This window comes from Pristiophorus japonicus, chromosome X, assembly GCF_044704955.1.
Source record: "Pristiophorus japonicus isolate sPriJap1 chromosome X, sPriJap1.hap1, whole genome shotgun sequence".
Classification (NCBI taxonomy): Eukaryota; Metazoa; Chordata; class Chondrichthyes; family Pristiophoridae; genus Pristiophorus; species Pristiophorus japonicus.
The window spans coordinates 22,276,873-22,297,474 of record NC_092010.1 but is presented as its reverse complement, the minus strand read 5'-3'; the positions used below and the strand labels follow the sequence as shown (position 1 = coordinate 22,297,474).

At 50.0% G+C, this 20,602-nt stretch overlaps 1 protein-coding gene across 1 annotated transcript in view; it reads right to left on the bottom strand.

Moving 5' to 3' along the window:
- Nucleotides 1–210: 210 nt before the first annotated feature.
- LOC139240820 (activin receptor type-1B-like) overlaps nt 211–20,602 on the bottom strand; it is a 72,431-nt gene continuing 52,039 nt past the window's right edge. Inside the window, exons 3-9 of the mRNA XM_070869303.1 lie at nt 20,086–20,334; nt 15,202–15,432; nt 12,956–13,123; nt 7,271–7,427; nt 3,616–3,740; nt 1,859–1,989; nt 211–480 (exon numbers count right to left, since the gene is read on the bottom strand). Coding sequence (XP_070725404.1) covers nt 355–480; nt 1,859–1,989; nt 3,616–3,740; nt 7,271–7,427; nt 12,956–13,123; nt 15,202–15,432; nt 20,086–20,334 — 1,187 coding nt within the window. The 3' untranslated portion in view covers nt 211–354. The remainder of the gene's footprint in view (nt 481–1,858; nt 1,990–3,615; nt 3,741–7,270; nt 7,428–12,955; nt 13,124–15,201; nt 15,433–20,085; nt 20,335–20,602) is intronic.

Here is a 20,602-nt window from a genome sequence, read left to right as displayed (position 1 = left end):
GCAGATGCCAAATTCTAGTGAAGGAATAGTTCCAACCTTCACCATCGCTGGGAAGCCATTTTGTCCCTACCTTGTTCTGAATGTTACCAATTTCCTATCAAAATTTTATATATAATAAGCTCCTAATACTTATTGTAGACTTGGTTTGCATCTTTTTCCTCAAAGCCCCCCCACCCCACTGCCCTCCCTCCCCTTCCCACCCCCCACACAATAAAACAGGACACTCTTCCAGTCAACACTTCAGTAGGATTGGCTCTTTAAGTAGTGAGGTAGACGTTGCTATGCAACCACAGTGGCAGGTGGTGTAGGTTCGATTCCACAGTGCCATGCTTCCCTGCTTCTCGCTCCCCTTCCTTACATCTTCACGTCTTCCTGTATGCTCAGCTGCGACAACGCTTTCTTGATGCGCAGAGCCGTCAATCTGGCGGCCCCGTTGGCGTACCAGCACTCCCGCATGATCTTGGTCATGACCCGCAATGCCTGGTTTTGTAAAAAAAAAAAGAGGCGGACAAAAGTAAGGTGACGTCATCACGTGCAAGCACAGCGAAGGTCCTCCCCATTCCACTCCTGTGCCCCGACAGAAGCCCGCCAGGTCTGCTTCCCCTGCCCTCCAGGCCTCCCAGGGGAAGGGGGAGCCACCTACGTCCCACCCGGACTCATGTGCTTCCAGATCAGCTCCAAGGCTGGTCAGCACACCAAGGAGCTCCAAAGCGCATCACAGCCAATGGAGTAGTTTTCCGACGTATAGTCACTGTGGTTATGTAGGGAAGCGCAGCAGCCAATTTGCGCACAGCAAGCTCCCACACACAGCATTAAGATAAACAAATAGATTATCTGTTTTTCGCGACGTTGGTTGAGGGATAAATGCTGGCCAGATCGCCACTGCTCTTCTGCAAATATAGTGCTGTGGGATCTTTTAAGTCCGCCAAAGAGGGCAGATGAGGCCTTGGTTTAACGTCTCATCTGAAAGACAGCACCTCCGACAGTTTATTGGTTAAAAGAGTTGGGACTCTTTACCTTAGAGCAGTGTAGACATAGGGGGAATATGATTGAGGTTTATAAGATAATGAAGGGAATAGACAGTGTTCCAGCTGACGGTTATTTCAATTAAATAGGTTAGGCAGGACCAAGGGGCACAAATTTGTTGTATAAGGCTAGATCTATGTTCGATGTCAGGAGGTGGTTCTTTACCCAGAGAACAGTAGACCTCTGGAACACGCTGCCGTTCCATGTGGTGGATTGCAGACTCACTGAATCCCTTCAAGCAAAAGCTGGATTTGTTTCTGGCTGCGGCAGAGATTACCTCCCACAGAAGGTCGGTACTGCAGGGAATTTAATGGCCAGAGTGATCTCCTGGACTGGCTTCGATCGCTGAGATGGGCTGGAGAGGAATTTCCCAGATATTTTCCCCCAAATTGGCCTGGGTTTTTTTTTTTAAATCTGTTTTTGCCTCTCCCAGGAGATCTCACGATTTGGGGTGGGTTGGGGTGAGGTGTATATGTTGTGATACACAAGGTGTCGCAATTGTATGGAACAGGCTGGATGGACCAGATGGTCCTTACCTGTCCATCATTGTTCATATGTTCATAGTGCTACACTCCCTTCAGTGTTGGATGGAAGCACTATTGTTGCATTATTCTTCGTTAAGGCCCATTCTAAGGAATGATGCACCACAGTTGCAGGAGCAACAACTCATAGGTGAAGGGGACTTGGGCCTCAAATGGCCTCCACGCTGTATCAGGAGTACCATCGTCAACAGCCATATGCTCCCTCCCCAGCAACTAAGGCCTTAAAGATGGCAGAACCTTCTTAAGAAGAAAGTAAAGTTTCCAATGGATAGCCTACCACACAGACTCACCTCACTGGTATGCCAAATATTGGGGACATTTGGCCTCAGGTTCTGTTCACAAACAACCTTTCTCATTTCCTCTATGGAGGGGTCAGAGGGCACAAGGTCAAAGTACGGCAGCTGATAATCCTCATGGACTCCTACAGGAAAAAAAAGTTAACCGTATAAGGAATTGTTAAATTCTAAAGCAGCCCCGATTCTAACTCCAGGTGGATTGCCCGCTCAGGCCAGAGTTAAAATTAGAGTTGGGTCTCAATGATGACATGTAAAGAAGGACCCCGTTAGCTCCGAGTGTGTCCTTGCTGCCTGCTCAGGAGAGCAGCTTCAAATTGCAGATGTTGTGATCAAGTTGGCTTTCGGACAGGCGAGAGCCAGGGCGATTTTAACTGCCCACCCGCCAGGTTTCTGCTGAGCGAGTCGGGTTAAAATCACCTCGAAGTGTTTGGAACAGTTCCCTTCATCTCAAAAGGACTTGAAAGATGAAAGAAAGAGGCACGAGGGGCAAAACACTTTCTTTAAAAAAAGAAGTACAATTCTCCCCTAAGAGGAGAGTGGAATACCCCCCCTCATTATATCTAAATTCACACATGGATAGCCGCCACCTGTGGAACTGTAATCCAACAAGAGTTAGCATCTTCCGGACAGGAAGAGCCCAAACACGACGAAAGACAATTACCGTTTCATCTTTTCCTCCATCCGACTAAAATACTGCTGGTGAGACATGCTCACTCCATCTGGTGAATCATCTCGAGACCAGCTTGGGTTGCCAGCTCGGATTGGGCGATTTTCTGGAGGATTAATCACATGACCTCCTACCTCAAACCTCCCCACCATTGGTCCATCCTCCAGAGCCCTGCCTTCCCACAGCCAATTGGAAAGGGAACAGACTCCATTACCCAGTTGGATTAATCTTGACTGGTATTGAAACAGCCTCCCCCGCCCCTGCCATATTTTAAGAACAAATAAATAAAAGTGCTGAAAGAAAATGAAAAATAATACATTTTTAAAAAATGCCCCTATGATTTTTCTCCTGGGTTGTCCTGGAGATGAACCGTTAATTCCTGGAGGGGTTGACAAACCCCTACTACCAGCACTGGAGTTACAGTAAAACTGAGGGAGACATGAAGGTCCAGGGTGCCATCCCTGGCCTCCCCAGTGCCAGGCAAGAGACTGGCAAGGAAATGGCATGAGTAGGCACAGATCAGCATGGCAAAACAGGGCAGTGCCAGACACGAGCAAGCAACAGAGCTTCAAATGGAGTCAATGATTCAGGGCACTTTCACACTGCAATGGTATGAGCGAAATGGTTTTGCTCAACACCGATGCCATCATTATGGGACGGATGTCACCCAGATCCAGAGCCCGACCTGGACGAGAGTTAGACTTCCTGGAAAAGGTGGATGGAAGAGGAATCTTCCTCTGCTTTCATAGAATTTTGTTGACAAGAGGATGGAACCAAGGCGGGTAGATGGAGTGAAGATGCAGATCAGCCATGATCGAACCAAATGGCGGAACAGGCCCGAGGGGCCGATTGGCCTCCTCCTGGTCCTGTGCTTTAAAGAGCGAGATTGGGCCTTGACACCGGGTTCACATTGCACAATTGGCAATACCGAGACCGCTTCATACTGACACCAAACCTGCAGTGCAAATACACTGTCCACTGGGCCTGGTATTCCCTGCATCAGATCATGAGGTGGTGGTGGGGTGGGGGGGCACCAGGAAGATGCGTGAACTAACAGCAACCTCCAGCAACAATGGCTCAATACCTCCTGCGGAGCATCTTCGAGCTATCTCCCAATACACCAGCCCCAGGGCATAAATGTCAGCACACTTGAAGGAATCGAAGTGTTGCATATTGATCGTCTCGTCCAGAACTTCAGGGGCCATGTACCTTCAAAAGAGAAGACGGAGGCAGGTTGTTAACGAAAGGGCAGAATCACAAAATAAAACCAGACAAAAGCGCATTTAAAAATAAAAGATAGTTCTTGATCTTCAAACCAGGTCTGAATAGCAGTAAGGTTCACAATGAAGACAGCACAAACTGAGCGAGTGAATCTCAGAAGCTGCTGTTGTCTCTTCCTTGCCTCGAATCAGAAGGTCGTGGGTTCAAGTCCCACTCCAGAGACTTGAGCACATAACCTACGCCGACACTCACTGGAGTTTGGAAGACGGAGAGGTGACTTTAATGAAACGTACGAGATTCTGAGGGGGCTCGACATGGTAGATGCAGAGAGGATGTTTCCCCTCGTGGGGGAATCTAGAACTAGGGGCATAGTTTCAGAATAAGGGGTCGCTCATTTAAAACGGAGATGGAGGAGGAATTTCTTCTCTCAGGGGGTCGTGAATCTTCGGAATTCTCTGCCACAGCCTGGAATTCACTACCCGAAAGAGCTGTGGAGGCTGGGTCATTGAATATATTTAAGGTGGAGATAGACAGATTTTTGAAGGATAAGGGAGTCAAGGGTTATGGGGAGCGGGCAGGGAGCTGAGCCCAAGATCAGATCAGCCATGGCTCGAGGGGCCAAATGGCCTACACCTGCTCCTATTTAAGTTTTTACTCCCAGTGCAATACTGAGGGAGTGCGGCATTGTCGGAGGTGCCGTCTTCCGGATGAGACTGGTCTCGTTTAGAATAGTGCAATGTCGACCCTCAGTAGTCTTGTTAGTGAATAAACTCTACTCCTCTCTGTCCAGTTGATGTCGACCCCCTGTGGCAATGTGTGGGGGCTTTGAATTGAATCAGAGCACTTTATAGTGAGGAGTTGGTGTACTGGACGAGGAAGGCCTCTTAAAACTACAGAGAAGGTACGGCACAGAAACAGACCATTGGGCCCAACATGTCCATGCCGGAGTTTATGCTCCACACGAGCCTCCTCCCACCCCTCTTCATCTCACCCCATCAACATATCCTTCTATTCCTTTCTCCCTCATGTGTTTATCCAGCTTCCCCTTAAATGCATCTCTGCTATTGGCCTCAACCACTCCCTGTGGTAGCGCATTCACCACTCTCTCTGCCCCATTCCGAGGGGTCGCCAACACTGGTTGGACGTATTCCTGGAGGTTTAATCGCATGACCTCCCGCCTCCAAAAAAAAGGAAAAAAACACTTTATAAACTCGCTCCCTATGGCAGCGAGTTCCATATTCTCACCACTCCCTGGGTAAAGAAGTTTCTCCTGAATTCCCTGTTGGATTTATTAGTGACTATTTTATATTGATGCCCCCTAGTTCTGGTCACTCACCCCCGCCCCCCACCCCCCCACCCCCAGTGGAGACATTTTCTCTACATCTAACCCTGTCAAACCCCTTCATAATATTAAAGATCACAATCAGATCACCCCTCAGCCATCTTTCCTCTCAGTTTTGGTTTTGTTCTAGTAAAGCTTTTTTGCACCTTGGCCACTGTCTCCACATCATTTGTAATACGAAAATCAGAACTGTGCACAGTGCTGCAAGTGTGGCCCAACCAAGGTTCCATACAAGTTTATAGGAAACTATGTTACCAGTTGCGATTTAAAGACAACATCCATGTCATACCTACCCATTTAGTTGCAAACAGCCACATCAAACAAAAATACTTACATTTAAATAGCGCCTTTCATGACCACCGGATGTCCCAAAGCGCTATACCGCCAATGAAGTACTTTTTGAAGTGTGGTCACTGTTGTAATGTGGGAAACGCAGCAGCCAATTTGCTCCCACAAACAGTGATAATGACCAGATAATCTGTTTTCGGTGATGTTGATTGAGGGATAATATTGGTCAGGATACCGGGGATAACTCCCTGCCCTTCTTCAAAATAGTGCCATGGGATCTTTTATGTCCACCCGAGAGCAGACGGGGCCTCGGTTTAACGTCTCATCTGAAAAACGGCACCTCTGACAGTGCAGTACTCCCTCAGTACTGCTCTGGAGTGCTTTTGCATCATATCTCCCATTCTCAGGAGAATAAACACTGCAACTGCCAGACCCAGTTTATTTTTCCACCCTCTGGTCATTCTCCGTCATCAGGCATCAACGAGAAGTTGAGCAACAAGGTTCCAAAGTGGTAAGTCTTTTACAGAGTGTCTAGAACCAGGGGGCACAGTCTCAGGGTAAGGGGGCAGCCATTTAGGACTGAGATGAGGAGGAATTTCTTCACTCAGAGGGTGGTGAATCTTTGGAAATCTCTACCCCAGAGGGCTGTGGAGGCTCAGTCGTTGAGTATATTCAAGGCTGTGATAGTATATTTTCCCCCCAGAAATCTATTTATCTATCGCCCCATTTGGGGCGCTAATTTTTTTTTAAAGTTTGAAAAGTTAGCGGCAGGCGTTAACGATTTCAAACTTTAAAAAATTCACCGTTTCCGTTGCAAAGTGGAGGGGAAACACTAAAACAGAGGCTCCACTTCCTCCTTGGAGCACAATGGGCAGCAGGCGGGACGGAGACTTCAGCAGCTCTGCGCACGGGGCCGTGCAGCGCTGCCGCGTTCAATGGTTCCTTCCCTCCCACAAAGGGAAGGGCCGTCACTGCAGGCTCTGCGATATAAAACGGACCTACCTGGACCACCAAGGAAGTGGTGATCCCGCCCGATCCGCCCGGCACTCGGGCAGAGCGCCGAGCTGAACGATCACGGGCAGGAACCCGCGGAAAAAAGGGCAGCAAGAAAGGCAAGGTATTTATTTATTTAAACATACCTCGGCTGCCTGGCTATCAATCATCGCCCCCGAAGCGGCCGGCCGCCCGATGGAACGCCTCCTGTAGCTGCCGGTGTTTTCTGGTCTGGGGGGTTGCGCACGGCGACGCAGTCACGATCAGGTTGTAACGCCGCCGCTAAACTCCCACCGAAAATGGCGGGAGTCGATGTCAGAGCCGCACCCGCTCGCAAAGCCATTTCTGCCCTGTTGGTGCCCCCGGGGGTGCGAACGGGAAGCGCAAAAGGCACTCAATTTCTCCCCCTTGGACTTTAAGGGAATCAAGGGATTTGGTGAGAGTGCAGGAAAGTGGAGTTGAGGTCGATGAGCAGCCATGATCTTACTGACTGGTGGAGCAGGTTCGAGGGGCCGAATGGCTGACTCCTGCTCCTAATTCTTATATTCTTAAGTTGCCATTTCTGCCAGAACAAGGCCAAGGCAAGTCCGTGCGATGTCCGCTGCACTTGTACAACGCAAAAAGCACATTAAGAAGGCACACAATGCTTGGGATGATTTGCTCTGCCTGCCTCCATTCACCAACCAGCCAGTGGTGTTGGGCCCACAGGTTTGGCCTGCGCGGGAGTTACCACGGCAACTTGTGCTGCTCTGTGCAGTTTATGACACCAATAAAAAAGGTTTTTTCCCCATACTTAAACTGAAGTGCTGGAATTAATATGGGGACGGTCGGGGGTTATTCCTTACACAGGGCAAAGGTCACAAATGGAGGGGAAATAAAACATTTGAATTGGTACCGTTTTGTGCCCACTCTCTGATTGGGGGCAATGTCGATGGTGTCAGTCAGCGAGTCGTGCCTGACAGCCAGGCCGAGGTCAGCAATCGCACACGTGCCGTTTTTCTTCACCAGGATATTTTTGGACTTCAAGTCTCGATGGGCAATGCCGGGCTTTCCTGCAAAGACACAAAAGGCAACATTGGATCACGCTATGAACTGCAGAGAGCGCACAAATAAAACTAACCTTGGACTTACTAACCGAGACCCAATGGTAAGAAAGGAGAAGAGATAATGGAATAGAAGTCCCCCACCCACCATGGCTCAGTAGCTAACTGTGCCATATGGTGTGGTACTGAGGCCGACTAAATGAAGGGAACAAATTGCCCCGGTTGCTATGGGCAGTGACATAATGATCAGGAGCAGGTTCCCGATCGCTATTTCACTGCCCATAGCAACCAGGGCAATTTATTCCTTGCTCACCAGCCCCCTCCCCACTTGTCTCCTCATCTCCCCCCTCTCCCTCTCCCTCCTCCCAGGGCAGGACAGGATCAGGCTTTTGTTGGAATGTACTCTCAGGTGAACAGCCTGCCAAAATGGTGGTTAGGCTCACACATGAAGAATGGCCACTCATGTGAAGTACCAGAAAGACATGGGGGCGCAAAATGATCTGAGCATCATTAATGCAGGTTTTCATCATTTTCTCTCTGCCACTGTGTACCCATCTACTGGAAACCCCCTTCCAAAATCCGCCCCGCCTCGCCTCACTGCACCCCTTTAAAACCGACTCCTCCAATTCCGGCCTCTTGCACATCCCTGATTTCCACCATCGGTGGCCGTGCCTTCAGCTGCCTGGGCCCCAAGCTCTGGAACTCCCTCCCTAAACCTCTCCGCCTCTCTTTCCTCCTTTAAGACGCTCCTTAAAACCGACCTCTTCGACCAAGCTTTTGCTCCAAGGTCCGGTGTCCAGTTTTGTCTGATACTGCTCCTGTGAAGTGCCGTGGGGCATTTTACTACTTTGAAAAGGCGCTGTATCAGTGCAAGTTGTTGAGTGTTTAAGCTGACTCTTCCTCCGCCTCCCCTAGTTATCCAGTTTTCCTCTCCCTCCTTCGCGCATTCTGTGAGGAATGCTGTATTAAAAAAAAGTGCACTGTTGCCATGAGCTGTGAGAAACGCCCACATATTGGCTATAAACAGGCAAGTTTCAAAGCCAACAGACTGGCTCCAAACGTCTGCCTTTCACACAAAACCTTTTGACACCAGTTGACGAGGACACTGCCTGCCGACATGGACAAACAAAGGCAAGCTTTTAAAATCGCTTTTCTCGTGATGAAACAGCAAACGCATGAATGGGACATCCTGTGTGAAAAAGAATCTCCTCATGCTAACGGGAGGCAACACAGCCCCAGGAGCTGTAAACAAAGGGACCATTAATGATCACTCGTTGCCTTCAGGTGAAGGGCGGATGGGGGGGTGGGAGAAAGTCAATTCTGCACCGTGGGAACCTTTGTTGGTTCTCTGGTGGCATTTTCGATGTGCTGTCGTCTCCAGCACCAAACAGTACCCAGGGGTGTATCGACAGTCTGCAGGAAGAGGTGATCGGCCCTTCACACAATCGGAAGTAGCCCCTGTTTTTTTTAATATAAACGACCCAGCACCTGCGTGAGAACACCAGCGGCAGGTCGGGGCCATAAAAGGAGCGGAGGTGCGGCGCCTGGGAGCAGCGTGAAGATATACCACTTCAGGGAGCAGCGCGAGCTGCGACGGCAGTGAAGAGTGACGTCATCAAGGTCCAGGTCGGTGATTGGAGCGTGGGTAGGTACAGCAGGAGTGGCGAGAGATTGTGGAGGGATGGGATGGGGCCCAGGAGAGGCGTGAGTTCGGGGCCAGGGGCAGCACGGGCCCAGCCCACACTAGGTCCGTGCAGCAGAGCAGGTCTCCAGTCGTCCTGGTTAACCCTTGCCACTGGACCAAGACCTCGCTCTGTCAAGCCCGTGTGGTGGCTGGTGTGCAACGGCCACCCCACGTTAAAAAAATCCACGCACAGGCATCTTCCACCCTTCAGGATGTAGTTCGGGACCTGGAATATTGAAACACCCGTGAACTCATCCTTTTTTGGCGTGGAAGCAAGTCATCCTCGTTTCGAGGGCTTGCCTATGAAGATGACCCAACACAGCGCTACAGACATCGAAAATTTGAAGACCACTGGAAGAGACGGCAAAGCTCCATCCAGTCCACGGTCCTGGCAGCTGTGCCCAATAACTTTCTGATGGAAGGCTCAGAAATGTTCTCGCCACAGATGTTGCGGAGCATTACCAGCATTTGCTCTTTTGGTTTCCAGCTTCCAGGCCCTGGAGATATTTCTCCCATTGGACCCTGAAGAGACTCGTCCCTACAGCCTCCCTCCATACCAAACACAGACCACCCTCTCCGTGAAGCCATGTTTTCTCACGTAACGCCCCAACCCACCCCCTTTTTAGCTCGTGCCCACGCCTCCTTTCTTCTGCTGCTGATACCCTCCTCGAGGTGGTCTCGCCCAGTGCTTTGGTCACACTGCGGTTTGTGGGAGCTTGCTGTGCACAAATTGGCTGCCGCGTTTCCTACATTACAACAGTGACTACACTTTTTAAAAAACTAAATAAATAAAAAGCACTCAATTGACTGAAGTACTTTGGGACGTTCGGCGCTATATAAATGCAAGTCCTTTCTTTTTTTCCTTCTCTGGCCAAAATAATTGGTGGCATTTGGCATTGGGTGACTTGGCCTCTCAGCTACCTGTAAACCATAGCTGGTTGGGGAGTCTAGCACTAAGGGGTACAGTCTAAAAGATTAGAGCCAGACCTTTCAGGAGTGAAATTAGGAAACACTTCTACACACAAAGGGTGGTAGAAGTTTGGGACTCTCTTCTGCAAACGGCAGTTGATGCTAGATTAATTGTTAATTTTAAATTGGAGATTGATAATACCTTTGGTTAAACAAAACGCTTAAGGGATATGAGCCAAAAGCAGGTATATGAGTTAGATCGCAGATCAGCCATGATCTGACTGAATGGCGGAACAGGTTTGAGGAGGGGCTGAATGACCTCCTCCTGTTCCTAATATAACAGGCTCGAGGGGCTGAATGGCCTCCCCCTGTCCTATAAATAATTTTTGCAGGGGGGCAACCTGGCATGTAGGGATCTCCTGCTGAATTCAAACAGAAGCTTTATAAAGGCTGCTCTACAGCGTCTTTCACGACCACCAGATGTCCCAAAGCACTTTACAGCCAATGAAGTACTTTTGGAGTGCAGTCACTGTTGTAATGTGGGAAACGTGGCAGTCAATTTGCGCACAGCAAGCTCCCACAAACAGCAATGTGATAATGGCCAGATAATCTGTTTTTGTGATGTTGATTGAGGGATAAATATTGGTCCCAGGACACCAGGACTCCCCTGCTCTTCTTCGAAATAGTGCTATGGGATCTTTTATGTCCACCTGAGAGCAGACAGGGCCTTGGTTTAACGTCTCATCCCAAAAGACAGCACCTCCGACAGTGCAGCACTCCCTCAGTACTGCACTGGAGTGTCAGCCTAGATTTATGTGGTCAAGTCTCTGGAGTGGGACTTGAACCCACAACCTTCTGACTCCGAGGCGAGAGTGCTGCCCACTGAGCCACGGCTGGTACGAATTGCCTGTAGAAGAGTACTGTACCAAAGCTTGCAACATTATTGCACCCCACCCACACTAACATCCCATTTGCTTGGCCCCTGTGGAGCACATTTAAAGGCCTTCAGCTTGTTGTAAAATCTAGCTGCTCCATCCCAGATTATAGAATTACACCAATTGGGAATATAGGGACCAACAACTACTTGCATTTATATAGCACCTTTAACGTAGTAAAACGTCCCAAGGCGCTTCACAGAGGCGTTATCAAGCAAAATTCGACACCGAGCCACGAAAGGAGATATTCGGGCAGCTTGGTCGAAGAGGTAGGTTTTAAGGAGTGTCTTAAAGGAGGAGAGAGAGGTAGAGAGGTGGAGAGGTTTAGGGAGGGAGTTCCAGAGCTTGGGGACCAGGCAACAGAAGGCACGGCCACCAATAGTTGAGCGATTATAATCAGGGATGTGCAAGAGGCCAGAATTGGAGGGGTGCAGATCTCAACGTGCCAGGTGGCAAGGGGGGGGCGCTGCAGGGGGCGCGGGCGCGTATGAGGCCATGAAGGGATTTGAACACATGGGTGAGAATTTTATTTATTTATTTTTTTTTTTTTAAATCGAGGCATTGCTGGACCGGGAGCCAATGTAGGTCAGTGAACAAAGGGGTGATGGGTGAACGGGACTTGGTGCGAGTTAGGACATGAGCAGCAGAGATCTGGATGAGCTCAAGTTGATGTAGGGCACCAGGTTTCTGCATGTGCACGCAGCTTAATGACCTCATTGCGGGACTCACAGAATGTACAGCACAGAAAATGGCCCACGTTCCACACGAGCCTCCTCCCGCCCCTCTTCATCTCACCCCATCAACATATCCTTCTATTCCTTTCTCCCTCATGTGTTTATCCAGCTTCCCCTTAAACACACCTCTGCTATTCACCTCAACCACTCCCTGTGGTGGCGAGTTCCACATTCTTCGAACTCTCCGAGCAAAGAAGCTTAAGAACGTTAATGTTTCCTGTTGTGCAATCGCATTTCTGCGCAGGAGGAAGGGAGTGGAAGAGAGAACTTAATCCCTTGATTTGCAGAGATGTTAAGCTGGTGCATGAATAGTTGCTCATCAGGCTGGTGCGTTAAACACCACAACCTGGGGCCGAAAGCTTTCCCCCTTTCCATTTCTCTTTGGCGGGAAGGGCCTCACTTGGACCGGCATCCGTTGGACAGCCAGCTGCCTCCCTTCAATCTGGTGGGCGATTTGGGGGCGTGCCCAAGGGAGAGACGGCATTCCTGGCCGAGTATCGAGGCCGCTCAACGGTTTCAACTCTCAGCAAAGGAACTGCGCCCTGCTCTGGTACGCCACTGATAAACACTCTGCATAATTTGGTGGGTGTGGCTAAGTATCCCACCCCGCCCCCTCCCTCCCTCCCTCTGCGAATGTCTGCTGTAATCATTGGTGCTCACGTGAGGCGTTGCACTGGAAAAGCAGAGTCTCTGTTTATACACGACAGATAGATTTGCATTGCACAGCACTTTCCACAACCGCAGCAAGTCCCAACACGCCCGGCAACCCTTGGAGTGTAGTCGCTGTTGTAATGGAGGAAACGCGGCAGCCAATTTGCACACAGCAAGCTCCTACACACAGTTTTAGGCGCTAGTTGAGGGAGAAATATTGGCCAGGACACCGGGGAGCACTCCCCTGCTCTTCATTGAAATAGTGCCGTGGGATCTTTTACGTCCACCCAACAGGCCAGGCGGAGCCTCGGTTTAACATTTCATCCGAAAGACGGCACCTCCGACAGCACTCCTTCAGCACTGCACTGGGAGTGTTGGCCTGGATTGAGCGCTCAAGTCTCTGGAGTGGGACTTGAACCCACAACCTTCTGACTCAGAGGCGAGGGTGCTACCCACTGAGCCACGGCGGACTACATGGAAGGAGGGGACACACACACACCCCCCCCCCCGCCGACACACACACACACACCCCCGCCCCGCCGACACACACACTTGTTCACGAGCAACTGTAACCTAGGTGTGCTAGTTACTGTAACAGGGCAGGAAAGCTCATCATTGCCTTACCCTGAGTGCCCACGATCTCCATGTGCAGGTGTGCCAGCCCACTGACTGCCGAGAGGGCAAGCTTGATCAGTCCCTCCACAGTCACCGTATACCTGTTCAGGTAATCAAAGAGCGAGCCATGCTCGTGATAGTCCGACACAAGCCACAGCTGCGTCCACGTTCCATTGTCTGCGGGGGGAGTGGGGAGGGGGGGGGAAATGGAAAAGATCAAAATGAAAACACAACACAACTCAAAAAAGGGCCGGTAGATACATGCGGGATAATGGAAGGGTGCTCCCTCGTAGCAACCATAGTACCATCAGATGCAAAACTCCCACTTTAAAAAGCATTTCAGTCCACATATTCATAGGCCATCACAGAAACAGGCCATTCAGCCCAACTGATCTACGCCAGGGTTTCTGCTCCACACGAGCCTCCTCTCTTGAACCCAATCTGCATATCCTTCTATTCCTTTCTCCCTCATGTACTTGTCCCTCAAAGCCCCTCGTCAAAACAGGTCGTCAGCCGGGTGTCTTAACATGCCCAGAAACCCATCGCCGAGCTCCTCCAGTTCTGGCCTCTTATTCTTCTCCAATTTCCATCACTCTGCCATTAGCGGCCGTGTCTTTAACTGCCGAGGCTCGAACTCTGGAATTCTCTCCATACAATTGCTTCTTTCAACTCTCTACCTCTGCTTCATCCATTAACATTCTCCTTAAAACCTACCTCTTTGACCAAGCTTTTGGTCACCTGCCCCAATATCTCATGCGCCTCGGTCTCAAATTTAGTCCGATAACACTCCTGTGAAGTACCTAGAGACATTTGACTACATTAAAGGCGCTATATAGAAACATAGAAAATAGGTGCAGGAGTGGGCCATTTGGCCCTTCGAGCCTGCACCGCCATTCAATATGATCATGGCTGATCATTCAACTTTAGTATCCCATTCCTGATTTCTCTCCATATCCCTTGATCCCTTTAGCCGTAAGGGCCACATCTAACTCCCTTTTGAATATATCTAACAATTGGCCTCAGCAACTCTCTGTGGTAGAGAATTCCACAGGTTCACAATTCTCTGAGTGAAGAAGTTTCTCCTCATCTCGGTCCTAAATGGCTTACCCCTTATCCTTAGACTGTGACCCCTGGTTCTGGACTTCCCCAACATTGGGAACATTCTTCCTGCATCTAACCTGTACAATCCCGTCAGAATTTTATATGTTTCTATGAGATCCCCCTCTCATTCTTCTAAATTCCAGTGAATATAAGCCCAGTCGATCCAGTCTTTCTTCACATGTCAGTCCTGCCATCCCGGGAATCAGTCTGGTGAACCTTCGCTGCACTCCCTCAATAGCAAGAATGTCCTTCCTCAGATTAGGAGACCAAAACTGAACACAATACTCCAGGTGTGGCCTCACCAAGGCCCTGTACAACTGCAGTAAGACCTCCCTGCTCCTATACTCAAATCCTCTTGCTATGAAGGCCAACATGCCATTATTTCTTCACCGCCTGCTGTACCTGCATGCCAACTTTCAATGACTGATGTACCATGACACCCAGGTCTCATTGCACCTCCCCTTTTCCTAATCTGTCACCATTCAGATAATATTCTGCCTTCCTGTTTTTGCCACCAAAATGGATAACCTCACATTTATCAACATTATACTGCATCTGCCATGCATTTGCCCACTCACCGAACCTGTCCCAGTCACTCTGCAGCCTCTTAGCGTCCTCCTCACAGCTCACACTGCCACCCAGCTTAGTGTCATCCGCAAACTTGGAAATATTACTTTCAATTCCTTCGTCTAAATCATTAATGTATATTGTAAATAGCTGAACCCTGCGGTGCCCCACCACATAAATGCATGTTGTTGCTGCTGTTTGTTTAAACATACATAATTGGACCAGATTTGAATACTGTTATTTGTAGAGTTCTGATGGAAGGCTGGTTGAATCCATTGAACAAATGGACTGCTTTCCCCCCAAATTACCATCACAAAATGGCAGTTCAAGCATATAAAGGCCCTGAATCATGGTGCCGTTCTGGAGCAGCTTTTATATTGGCGCTTCAGAAGACAGGAAAGCAGGATTGTCGACCCATAGGAGGTTTGCAGCACAGGAGGCGGCCATTGCATCGCTTTGCGCAAGGCCCTGAATCCCCCATCATGCAGAGGGTTTTAGCAGGGGAAACCCGGGGCTCCAGCACAGAGACGTGACCCCAACTAAACCAGCGGGCAACGTGACGTCAATCAAAGAAACAGCCACCATACCTTTGTTGTCTGCTGCGATGAACCCCAAAATATTCTCGTGGCGCAACATGACCGTCTGGTAGATCTCGGCTTCCCTGAACCACGAGCGCTCTTCCCGGGAGGAGAAGATTTTGACGGCCACGTCGCCGCCTCGCCACTTGCCACGCCACACTTCCCCGAAGCGGCCCTTGCCAATTATTTCTTGAAGGACGATCGTCCTGGCGATGGTCCGCTGCACGAACAGCGGCAAGCCTACAGGAAGAACAAGCATTACACATCGGCCGTCAGGCAAGGCCTCACACCAGTGGAGCAGACGGCGGTAACACGCGCGGCCCGATTCGCAACCGGATCAAGCTGGGCAAAACATAGCGCATTAATCACTACTAAAGGACGGTGGTCATTGGAGCTAGCAAACACAGCAAGTCCCTCGCCACCAGCGACCTCTTACACAACAGCACCGATACCTGGGAGTCCCTGGCCAAAGACTGCCCTAAGTGGAGGAAGAGCATCCGGGAGGGCGCTGAGCACCTCGAGTCTCATCGCCGAGAGCATGCAGAAATCGAGCACAGGCAGCGAAAAGAGCGTGCGGCAAACCTGTCCCACCCTCCCCTTTCCTTCAACGACTATCTGTCCCACCTGTGACAGGGACTGTGGCTCCTGTATTGGACTGTTGCTCCTGTATTGGACTGTTGCTCCTGTATTGGACTGTTCAACCACCTAAGGACTCATTTTAAGAGTGGAAGCAAGTCTTCCTCGATTCCGAGGGACTGGTTATGATGATGATGACACAACAGCAATGAGAACAACCTTCATTTTCAGCAGTACTGGGCACTGGGAGGACTCCCCGCCCAGCAAGGCCACGAGCATGAACGAGACAAATGACTGGATAAATCGGTACTTTTTCCAGCTGTGTCGGTTAAGGGACAAATATTGGCCAGGACACCGGGGAGACCTCCCCTGCTCTTCTTCCAAAGAGTGATCTTTTACGTCCACCGGAGAGGGCAGATGGGGTCTCGGTTGAACGTCTCATCTGAAAGACGGCACCTCAATCAGTGTAGCGCTCCCTCAGCACTGGCCTGGATTATGAGCTCAAGTCCCCAGAGTGAGGCTTGAACCCACGACCTTCTGAGTCAGAGGAGAGATAACAGCTTCCGAGATTGCGGCTCACCACAGTTTGCGCTGTCTTCCCTCTATAGCCTTATTGCTATCACAAAAGATACAATGGTCACTATTGATCAGTAAACGGGCAGGAGCTCTTGTAGTCAAAATGTGGCCCCAAAAGAACTCTCTGGATGACAATTACCCTCTCATCACCTCCAGAACCTGCAAGAACATAATCGGACTGGAGGCCAACCTGGAGTGGCCTTCAAACCAACTGGCCAAAACACCACGGGGTCGAGATTCCGTTTTTAATGCCACCCATTACCACCAGTGAGGGGCGGCTAACGGGAGGCCAAGTCCTTACCGTCGGGGGTGACCGGGTTCCTCGGCTCACGGTAAATGTAGTTGGGCGGTGCGGGCAGCGCCAAGACATACCGCTGCGCGCTCGGACGCCACCCACGTGGTGACGCCATTGAGCGTGCAACGCCCCCTTGGCGCCGCTGCGAGATTTGGTGAGTGCGGTGGCTTTACCGGCAGGCGTCCGTACAGCCTGGGAAAGGTGGTGGGACATCGGGGGATCCCGGGGGAGGCAGTGTCCAGGGATCAAGGTCAGTGGTGATTTTTATTTAGGTATTAATGGGACCGGTGGGGAAATGTGGGAGAGGGAAAGTGGGAAAAGTTTTTTTCCCCCTCATTTCTTTTTATAAAACGTGGGGAATTCCAGTCGGCCTCCTGAGATACCGCTTCATTGGCGCTCGAGGACAAGTGTGCAATGCCACTTTTATCGCTGCTCTCTCATCTTTGGGTGGCAACGCTGAATTTTGCACAGTTTGAGGCGGCACCTACCGCCTGCCGTTATCAGCACTCAGCCGGTAACACCACCTCAAAAACAGCGGGACCCAATTTCGACCCCCTAGTTCCAAAAACATGGAACGTTTATAAGCAAGAATGTCCAGGAAGATCCCAAGATCAATTGCTGCTCTGGGCAGAGTTACCTGATCAAGGACTGGTAACAGTAGGAGTGCAAGAATTGAGTCTCCACAAGAGGGGGAATTAGCGTGTTTTTCTGCTCTCAATCACTACTCTGCGACTCCGATAGCGAGAGTGTGGATAGGATCACCAATAACCATGGCGGCACCTCATGGCCGGATAACCTGCCGTCATTCGCCATCTCGGCTCACGCGCAAAGGAGGGCCATTTGGGAGAGGCACTGCAGGATTGACTGCAAGAGTCAGCATCTTCAGGAGAGATAGGGAATCCAACACAAAAGGGGGAGCGGGGGGAATGCGATAAGGAACAATATGGTCTGTTGTATACGGAGCTGAAATCCAGTGGTTGGATGTGCAATGGCACCTTTGCTTAATCGGATTGCTCATGCAAATGGAAAGGAATGCCTTAATCCCAGGGAAACCATTTGAGAGAAGAATATATATATATTGCCCCAAGCAAAGCTAGCTCCTCTAAGACAATGGGCAATGGAGGGATCAACAAGACTTGTGACCAAATGCTCTGGGGATATATATATATATGTATTTGGTCACAAGTCTTGTTGCTCCCTCCATTGCCCGTCGTCTTAGAGGAGCCAGCTTTGCTCAGGGCCAGAGAGGGCAGAACAAGAGGTTACAATGTCTCATGGATAGGGTGAGCACTGATGGGCTTTTCCCGTTGCACATCAGGTCATACACTCAAAAAGCAGGATATCTGGGACCACTTGGCCCAGCAGTGATATTCATTTAAACTCTGGTTAAACTTGGCTGCTCTGCAACCCCGCAAAGTCATTGGAACCAGCTGCAAATTCAAGCCAGCAGACTTGCTGGTGGCCTGAGCTATGCCGACCCAGGATATAGAAACATAGAAAATAGGTGCGGGAGTAGGCCATTCGGCCCTTCGAGCCTGCACCACCATTCAATAAGATCATGGCTGATCATTCCCTCAGTACCCCTCTCCTGCTTTCTCTCCATACCCCTTAGCCGTAAGGGCCATATCTAACTCCCTCTTGAATATATCCAATGAACTGGCATCAACAACTCTCTGCGGCAGGGAATTCCACAGGTTAACAACTCTCTGAGTGAAGAAGTTTCTCCTCATCTCAGTCCTAAATGGCCTACCCCTTATCCTAAGACTGTGTCCCGTGGTTCTGGACTTCCCCAACATCGGGAACATTCTACCCGCATCTAACCTGTCCCGTCCCATCAGAATCTTTTAGGCTTTTAGGAGATCCCCTCTCATTCTTCTAAACTCCAGTGAATAAAGGCCCAGTTGATCCAATCTTTCCTCATATGTCAGTCCTGCCATCCCAGGAATCAGTCTGGTGAACCTTCGCTGCACTCCCTCAATAGCAAGAACATCCTTCCTCAGATTAGGAGACCAAAACGGAACACAATATTCCAGGTGAGGCCTCACCAAGGCTCTGTACAACTGCAGTAAGACCTCCCTGATCCTATACTCAAATCCCCTAGCTATGAAGGCCAACATGCCATTTGCCTTCTTCACCGCCTGCTGTACCTGCATGCCAACTTTCAGTGACTGATGAACCATGACACCCAGATCTTGTTGCACCTCCCCTTTTCCTAATCTGCCGCCATTCAGATAATATTCTGTCTTCGCGTTTTTGCCCCCAAAGTGGATAACCTCACATTTATCCACATTATACTGCATCTGCCATGCATTTGCAGACTCCCCTAACCTGTCCAAATCACCCTGCAGCCTCGTAGTGTCCCCCTCACAGCTCACACCGCCACCCAGTTTAGTGTCATCTGCAAACTTGGAGATATTACACTCAATTCCTTCATCCAAATCATTGATGTATATTGTAAATAGCTGGGGTCCCAGCACTGAGCTTTGCGGCACTCCACTAGTCACTGCCTGCCATTCTGAAAAGGACCTGTTTATCCCGACTCTCTGCTTCCTGTCTGCCAACCAGTTCTCTATCCACGTCAGTACACTACCCCCAATACCATGTGCTTTAATTTTGCACATTAATCTCTGGTGTGGGACCTTGTCAAAAGCCTTTTGAAAGTCCAAATACACCACATCCACTGGTTCTCCCTTGTCCACTCTACTAGTTCCATCCTCAAAAAATTCCAGAAGATTCGTCAAGCCGTTAACTGACCTTCGCCGGGGTCACCACCGGAATCGGTCCAAAATTCCATTTGCTGGGAAGGCACAGGGAGCAAATTGGCACTCATCAGTTGTAAGATATGCAGCTGTGAGTATGCTCACAGGTTTGCGGTGTCCACCGGTACGCTCGCGGCCTTCCGCGAGAAGTGGGCGCCGGAGGGACTGGAGTGCATCATCACCCCCGGCAACCAAATTTTAATGTTTAAAGTTTAATTTGTTTAAGTTGTCAGTTTTAGTGCCCCCCCCCTTTTTTTTAGCCAGGGGGCACTAGTATAATTTGTGTTTTAGTGCCCTCAGAAAAAAAAAAGGTGGCACTTGAAAGTATTACAACAAAATAGTTGTAGAGCTGTTGCATTGGGAGTGACTCAGCCAGTCACGTGATGTTCACAAGACTCAATAAAACCCCAGCCCATTGGGTTCGGGGGATCCACGATGAGGCAGGTGGCTGTGAGCCTGGTGGATGAACTGGTAATGTGTCGTGTGATTGTTAATTCTTTGCTAATAAACCAACTAGTTCTTAATAGCAATTTGTTGCTGTGGATTCTTAAGCAAAGAACCCAAGAAGCAAATACATTACACTAGTGACCTTTGCTGGCAAGTTTCTCTTTGCTCATCTCTTCTCGGCACTCCCCGCCCCCGCCCCCGCCCCCACCCCCCCCAACCCCGGTCACTCATGAGCCCTACCAGAGCCGGATCCAGAGGTGGTCATATCAAACATGAGGTCCTTCAACGACTTCCCCTCAGAAATATACATGTGGTCACAGGACGGCTCCTCCATATCCAGCTGGTTGCGGTCGTGGTAGGCCCGTTGGTGATGGTAATGGCACAGGAACACGGTCACCATCAGCACCACGCACAGGAGAAACACCGGTCCGGCAATCACAGCGGCCAGTTCCACCGGGCCCCAGCCATCAAAGGGGTCATCTATTGGACCTGGTGGGGAAAAATGAGAGAAGTCCATCAATCAGAAGAAATTTTCCACTTGCTTTAAAAAACAAAATGGCCAACTCAGTTTCTAATGTTCCAACGGGATACCTCCCCCCCCCGCAATGTTGACTAAAGCAAGTTGAAAATCAACAGCCCCCTTCCATCCGTCACATAGCAAGGTCCTGGGAGAATGATACAAAGACAGCCGCCCATTGTGTCGCTCTCCGGCATTTACATTCGACATCCGCTGCCGGTTCCCCACAGGCCGATTCTG